Genomic DNA, 7,390 nt, shown 5'->3' on the forward strand with positions numbered 1-7,390 from the left:
ATTCTTTAATTTTTATTTTATGTCGCTCATTTGGACGCTGCGTTTTCGCCAGCGAAATCAACTTTAATTTCACGACGTGGGTGTGCATCAGTGCGTATATGATTCTGATGTTTGATATTTGGCACGCTTTTATTCAGAGTGTAGTGCAACCTAGAGTCTGTACAGTTTTACTGGGACGATTGATGCGGTTGATTATCTGGATTAGTAGTGACTGTATGTAGTGCCCAATTTTTGCCGTGTTTGTAGTGCACTTCTAATGTTAATATGTCCAGCCATGGAATAACAGTGCAATTTTAATGAAGAATATTCAACGTTTTAGTGTCAGTTTTATGAAGTTATCAATTTCTTGATTCGTGTTAGCTAAAATTTTTGGTCTGCGTTTCAATGGATGACCAACTCCTGGTCAACTGTCTAAACACAGTATTTTGTACAGGTTTGTATATATATATAATATATATGTGTTAATCTGGCCACGGGAACTATTATACATTGCGTTAGATTTACTTGTATTGCTATATTATACAGCAAGTATATATGTGTAGTTATACGATCTTTGGCCAATATATACCTACACCAGGTGGCGCGCATATTGTTGCCACGCGACGCTTTGCCGGTGTTGTGTCGAAATAATGTTTAAAAATATTTTTTTTTAGGAAGCAAGTATGTTAACTAAGTATTATGGTTTAGCATTATAAATCTACGTACATACTCTTGGATATAGAATCCGTCTTAGAAGCGAACGGTTGGCGATAGGCTGTTATGCAAAGCCAAAGGTTCAGTGAATTGGGTGTTTTCATGGAACTCAAAACTGGCCGGCGCGGCCGGCCCTAGCTCTAGCCTCTACTCTAGCAAGGTTTTCATTATCTTTTATAGTAACAGGCCGAAATGCTTTTGCAACAGGCCGTGGGGGAGTGCGGCACCCCCCAAAATTGTTTTTTAAAACTTAGATGCTCTGAGCTGCAATCTGGTGTATTCTGAGCTGCAGTGCCAGTAAACAGACGCATTTGGATTACAGTATGGTCCTTTTTTCCAATTTGGTTTCTCCTGGTACATTCAGAGTTGATCAAAAGTTTCCAAATTATGACGATTTCGTAATTATAAGAGTTAGACAATTAAGTACGTAAATAGCGTTACTCAAAAACAAAACAATGCTTCTTGTGCACATAACATGCACACAAATATACTCAACTGATTTATTAGTAGTAACTCATAAAACACTCACTTTGGAGAATAATTAGAGCAAACTAAACCTTTCTTCTTTTTTTAAAATATACTTGAGCCAATTGTAACCGGCCGAAACAGCAGAGTAGACGGTCAATTCGGCCGGTGGCCGGTTCCTAATGAGAACATATGCTATATTATTATATATATATATATAGGTGAACATTGAGTTATTGCGTGTTAATATTGGCGGAGATAGGTCGCGAAATATAGTCTAGTTCGTTTTTCAAGGTCAAGGTCGTTAATCAACAGAATCAGCACAAGATGTTTTAGGTTTCAACGTTCAGTTAGGAAGGATAGTTACTTATAGCAGGTTTTCAACTGAGAGAAGCTTGATGAATTATTTCCCAGGATTCCCTCTGCAAATGCTGCTGCTCGATGATCCTCGTTCATTTTACACACAGGAGAACAGACGAAGAATTTTTAATATTTTTTCTCCTTTTGTGGTCATTTTATTCTAGTGGAAAGAATTTAATAGCTCCTAATGCTTGTATATTTAAGTATTCTCCTTATCTGACAACAGACTTGGTTTTCGAGCAAAATCTGGTATGAAAGGTAAATGGTTTTCAAGGGGTATAAATTGTGGACTGGGGTAATTGTGTGCCATTTGGCTTGGTGCTGTTTTAGCACGTTTATGTCCAAATGGCATTAATCAAGACAAGGTCAAACCAAGGCCACAAACCCTGATCGTGGGTTTCATTATTACTTGGGTCTCATCTCAAAGTCATGTTTTGTTGATTGGTATCTTTACAGATGATGTTGTTAATAATTTTAATATTATTGTTGCAAGAAAGTTGTTAAAGTGAATAAGAATCCATTATTTCATGTTACACCTGTTTAGGTCATTATAGTACGGTATACTGTGAAAGCTTGGGGCTCCGGTTTGGTTGCTATGAACATGACATGCGTTTAGAATATTGACGCAAGGTGGCACCACAGTCCCGAAGATTTAACTGACGGTAACGGACACTTTTCTTAACTTGATTGTGGCAGCGATTGGCACATGAAAATTGCCGTCGTCACGCAAATATATGCCTTGATGCTGCTGCGTTTTGTCACTGCTGTCACAACACTTGCAAATATGTCATCGAGTGGGCTACCCTCTCAGTGACGGCCACAAGCTGCCGAGCTTATGTCACAGCTGTACTTGTTAGTATGACAAGCTGGCAGGGCCGGACAAGCTGGCAGAACAGGACATGCTGGCAGGGCAGGATATGTTGGCAGGACAGGACAAGCTGGCAGTACTTGACATCCTGTACCCACGAGCAACATGATGAAATGGCAGTGCTCGCGCTCTGCGTGCCACGAGCACGTGCAACATTTCCCTGTAACAGTGAAGATTTCTTTCTCGTGCACAGAAATGTTGAGATTATGTTGTTGGGACGACAAAACGGTTGCGTTTTGTTCTCACAACTTTACCACGCCCGCATTTGTCTCATCACCGATTGCACATACCGATTAGCAGTACAAGGAGCGAATTACGATGTCTGCTACCTGCCACCTTAGGATTACTACTGTTATTGTAAGGGGTTACTGATCATTGAATTTGTGATAGGTTAGTCGTGTCTGGTGCACTTCTGCGCCAGTTGAACGAAAATCGGCCATTTTTACTGCAAGAACTGACACTTCACTAAATCGTTTTACATTGTCGTGTCGACGTAGTAGGAGTAACCTTTAATAGAGCGAGCGTGCTGACAAAAATTTGTTAATAAATTGTCTACAGGAAATTCCTAGCAACGTGTTTTCTGTTCTGTTGTTTGTCTTGATTTCTGTGTCACACGTGTGTTTCATCACCCTGTGATCTGTCGCTCATTGGGACGCTGCGTTTTGTCGCCAGCCGAAATCAACTTTAATTTCACGACGTGGTTGTCGCATCAGTGCGTATATGATTCTGATGTTTGATATTTGGCCACGCTTTTATTCAGAGTGTAGTGCAACCTAGAGTCTGTACAGTTTTACTGGGGACGATGATGCCGGTTGATTATCCCTGGATTAGTAGTGCTGTATGTGGTGCCCAATTTTTGCCGTGTTTGTAAGTGCACTTCTAATGTTAATATGTCCAGCCATGGAATAAACAGTGCAATTTTATAATGAAGAATATCAACGTTTTAGGTCAGTTTTATGAAGTTATCCAATTTCTTGATTCGTGTTAGTACAATTTTTGGTCTGGTTTCAATGGATGACCAACTCCTGGTCAACTGTCTAAACACAGTATTTTGTACAGGTTTGGAGTACCTGGCTTATGTTATGATAACAGATAAGGCTTATCTAATAGTGATATCATAAATATATGTTATAATATTCATAAATAATTAATAGTCTTCAAAAGTCTAAGGGACTAGTATAACGAAGGTTGAGAGACTGTTTCTATAACACTGTTTCACGTAGTGTCGCCGTCGGTAGGCCTAGTCTGTAGTCACTTTATCACACACTAATCACTATTAGTATTACTATTAATAGTATTACACGAAATATTACACGTTATTAAATCGTAGTATTCGTACATTGAAAATTTATTCATACTTGAGTCGAGACTCGAGTCATAGCATGCAATTTACAACACAATAATCAATATCGGTTCATGGATTTTTGCAAATGTGCGACATATGTGCAAATGTGGACAGCTCATATCGTTGGGCCTCAATATCTCTCTCTCTGTGTGTCTTCAGTGTTCAAGATAGCATGCATATTTGCGTAAAAATAAAATACGCATTAAAAACACTCATTTACACATACATGTACAAAACATGGAGTACAGAAACGCTAGCATTTGCCCCGGTACGCATGAATGTACAAACTTGGAGTACAATTACTGTAGTATTTCTTCAACGTATGCGTATGTGTATGCTTCAAACACACACACACAAGCAGAGTTGGACATCGTAATATCGTAGAAAGCACAAATACGTTCAATACTCATGGTACTTGGTAGGAAAAATGACGAGCCTACCGATATATTGGCGGAATACCTCTATGGCAAACTACCCGGTACTCATACATTGAAAATACCGTAATGGAGTAAATACTTCATATTTCCGATCCCAAAAATTATCTGCCGTATTTTTTCTTGGAGCTGATATGTGTGGGAAACCAGTACAATCACAACAAGCGCAAACAGTTTGGGGTGGTAGTTTTCAGCTACAGCTATTAATTGTTGTAGAAAAAATAAATTTAAAGTATATATTATGTAATTGTAATATATTATTTATTTATATTCTTATTATATTAAGTCTGAGTCTGATTCAAGTTACCTCGAGGGTGTGAGATCACCAGCGATAGTACGAAATACATTCAGGAACGTATATGCATAATTGTATTACAAGTTTATAGCACAATTCATTGATGGCCACATACATGTGTTATTTTTCATAAATGCTTTAGCAAACTATTTATTTCGCCCATTCTAGTTATACATCCTTACATGAACAATTTCAAATTGTAGAGAAGAATATGATTATATGGCTTTGTCTTGATCCTTGAATATATTACTCAGTGCTACCACACTGGGAGTTATTTATGGCATGCTATGTTGTGGAGGAAAAGGATCGATCATATGTGCATGAGTGGGAGACAATAACGAGCTTGCGGCGTTCTTCTGGCACGGCCGTACAGGAGTCGGCTGGATTCAGCTGGAATATCCCACCTTGTGCCAAACACTCAACGAAAGAGCTGTTTGGCGTGTTGATATCACAAATCTCATGTACGAATAGTCATAATTGCTAATTAATTGCACTCACTAGTTTTTATTGTCAAACAAAGGATTTTTATTGAGAGATTTATCATTTTATGCCATTAAAACTACATTGTGTTTTTCAATGAAGCAGCTAGTTCTCTTTGGTAGTAAATGTTAATTGCCACCAAAATGGACCATACATCTCTGTATACTGCCAGCTTCGCTTGTTCTTAGTTGTCACCTTGCTACCACCCGATACCACAACTGCTGGGTCAATTGCTAAAGTTTAGTTCTAGAACTACTAGAGAAATCTCGCACTGATTTTGCATTTTTTTTGCATGGACCAGTTAAAAATGTAACCATGTGCTAAATACGTGATCCAATGTCACCTCTTTTGTGTTAAATTTAGAAACTGTTTTGATCTTGGTATTCTGCAGTTTATATACCAAGATAGATGTTTTTCTTTGTAATTAAACTTATTTAGTGATAGCCGAACATAGATAGAGTGCATGTGCGATTTGCGATGTTAATTTCAGAGAAAAGGGCTTAATTTTCTGCAGTAAACTTTACTGAACAATAAAGACGAAATTGTTGGATTCACTGCTTTCTGGTGGACTATCAAACACAACTGAACATGTGGCATCAAGTAAGATAATTATTATTAGTGCCAATATAATGCCAGATTATTTTTACACCTGCTGCGATATCAATTAATTTGTGTACATGGTTAATCATGATCCTGATCGGCAATAAAACTAAGCACTGCCTTAGCCAGGATTAATTGTCTTGCATGTAATTAAGCATTAATGTAAAACTCATTCTGAATCAGTATGTGTGAAGTTATTACAATTCTCTGCTATAAAAGTTTATAAATTGCTATGAGAAACAACTTGGAAACTATCAATGCTGTTTTATCTTTTTAGCTATCTGAATTATTTCAGATGCCAGTCTTGGTAGAGACTCGCATGGCTGTCCTTCATGGATGCTTCCGCTGCGTGCGTCTCTTCTGTCGTGGCGTGCCCGTGCGTTCTTGTGCGTTTCCGTCGTCAACAGTTGGCGCACAATCTTAATCCGCTCGACATTACTGTCACGATATCGGCGACGTGGGGGGGTAATCGAACGAGTTGATGCTCGAAGCTGCGGCGGCCAAAGTTTCCAAAGAGTCTAAGAGGTGTAAAAGAAGGGAAACATTCCCTCCTTAACTTAAGAGGTTTATAGGGAGAAAAATGGCCCAGTACATTGCGGCACAAATCTAACACGCGCTCGACATAGGCTCGTGATAGTCGGCTGGTTAAATAGCATTCATGGTAGGAAAAGCCATCACTGCTGTAGAAATTGGAGGCTCACAGGTCAAAGGTAAATGTGGGGCACAGTGCAGATTTTTAGAACATTTTCCTGAGGACATGATCTGACGCGAAGCAATTGAAAAGACTTTTTTGTCTTCAGCGGTGACCTAGCATTTATTATGGCTTTAATTGAAAGGACCGATTTGAAATGCTACTTTCTGCTGACATGCCGAAGAGTAAGTGTCGGCGATAACCTTTTGACCCTCTAATGAGAGGTTTAAACATGTGGATTTGTTACTCGTTAACAAAGGACTAAAACTGCTTTTTGTAGTTGCTGGATGTGAGGCTACAGTTGCACAGTTCAATTGCAAAGGCAAATGTTTGTTTGAACAAGGTTTTTATGCTCCTTAAATCATATTATTTTCTAAGCTAGTGTATTACGCACCCTAAGCTGAGTTCACCCTGTATATTAGCACACTGTAATGAACCCTTGAATGCTCACGTGCGGTAGGCAAAAACATGTGGGCAAGCCATTCCATGCCATGGGGGTGAACTGCGCACTATCTTCTATATCATTATTGCCTGCAACCTTGCTAATGCAGAAAAATGTGTTTAACTCACAGCTGAACGAAATAAATTCTGCCTGATATACTTGGAATTTCAGCCAATTCTCAAATGGAGTGAAGGTGTCACAGCACGAAGGGTGATAGCCATCTATTGATTATTGATGACACTTGCACGCCGACATCTCACAGGCCAACTGCTTTTTGCTATTAGGAACCCCACACCGGCCCCCGCCTCCCCATCTCTTCCCCCACCACCACCACTACGCTCCCTGCCGCTCGACTCATATCCATTAGATAAACGATGTTAATATAGCGAGTCATATAAAGTGTACACAGCTGATATCTTTTATTATACTGTCTACGTGTTATATGCAAAGCCTTATAGATATCATAAGATTTAAGATCTGTGTAGTAGTATCCTAGATTAATATCGCATGCTCTGAGCAGCGAACGCTCGTGGTGATGGGAGCGTGCTTCGTCAATTCGTTTTGCCAGTGAGTTAGCATTCAGAACACCTGCCGTCAGTCATATATAATGTATCCTTATAGTTATCGCGTGATGCGAGATGTTGGAGCGCTGTCGCTCTTGCGGGGCAGCTTGTTAATATAATTTTTTTTTTGTATCAATTTCTTGTTTAGTTTAGG

The 7,390-nt window shown here is 39.2% G+C and overlaps 1 protein-coding gene across 2 annotated transcripts in view; it reads left to right on the plus strand.

The window, feature by feature from the left end:
• The first annotated feature begins 5,511 nt into the window (after nucleotides 1-5,511).
• The window catches only part of LOC106806983 (cilia- and flagella-associated protein 61-like), a 20,645-nt gene continuing 18,766 nt past the window's right edge, over nucleotides 5,512-7,390 (plus strand). For both annotated transcript variants that reach the window (XM_014809178.1, XM_014809179.1), the window contains exon 1: nucleotides 5,512-5,540. In XM_014809178.1, coding sequence (XP_014664664.1) covers nucleotides 5,529-5,540 — 12 coding nt within the window. In that variant the 5' untranslated portion in view covers nucleotides 5,512-5,528. The remainder of the gene's footprint in view (nucleotides 5,541-7,390) is intronic.

The sequence above is a fragment of the Priapulus caudatus genome, unplaced genomic scaffold, assembly GCF_000485595.1.
Source record: "Priapulus caudatus unplaced genomic scaffold, Priapulus_caudatus-5.0.1 Scaffold188, whole genome shotgun sequence".
NCBI classification, from domain to species: domain Eukaryota; kingdom Metazoa; phylum Priapulida; class Priapulimorpha; order Priapulimorphida; family Priapulidae; genus Priapulus; species Priapulus caudatus.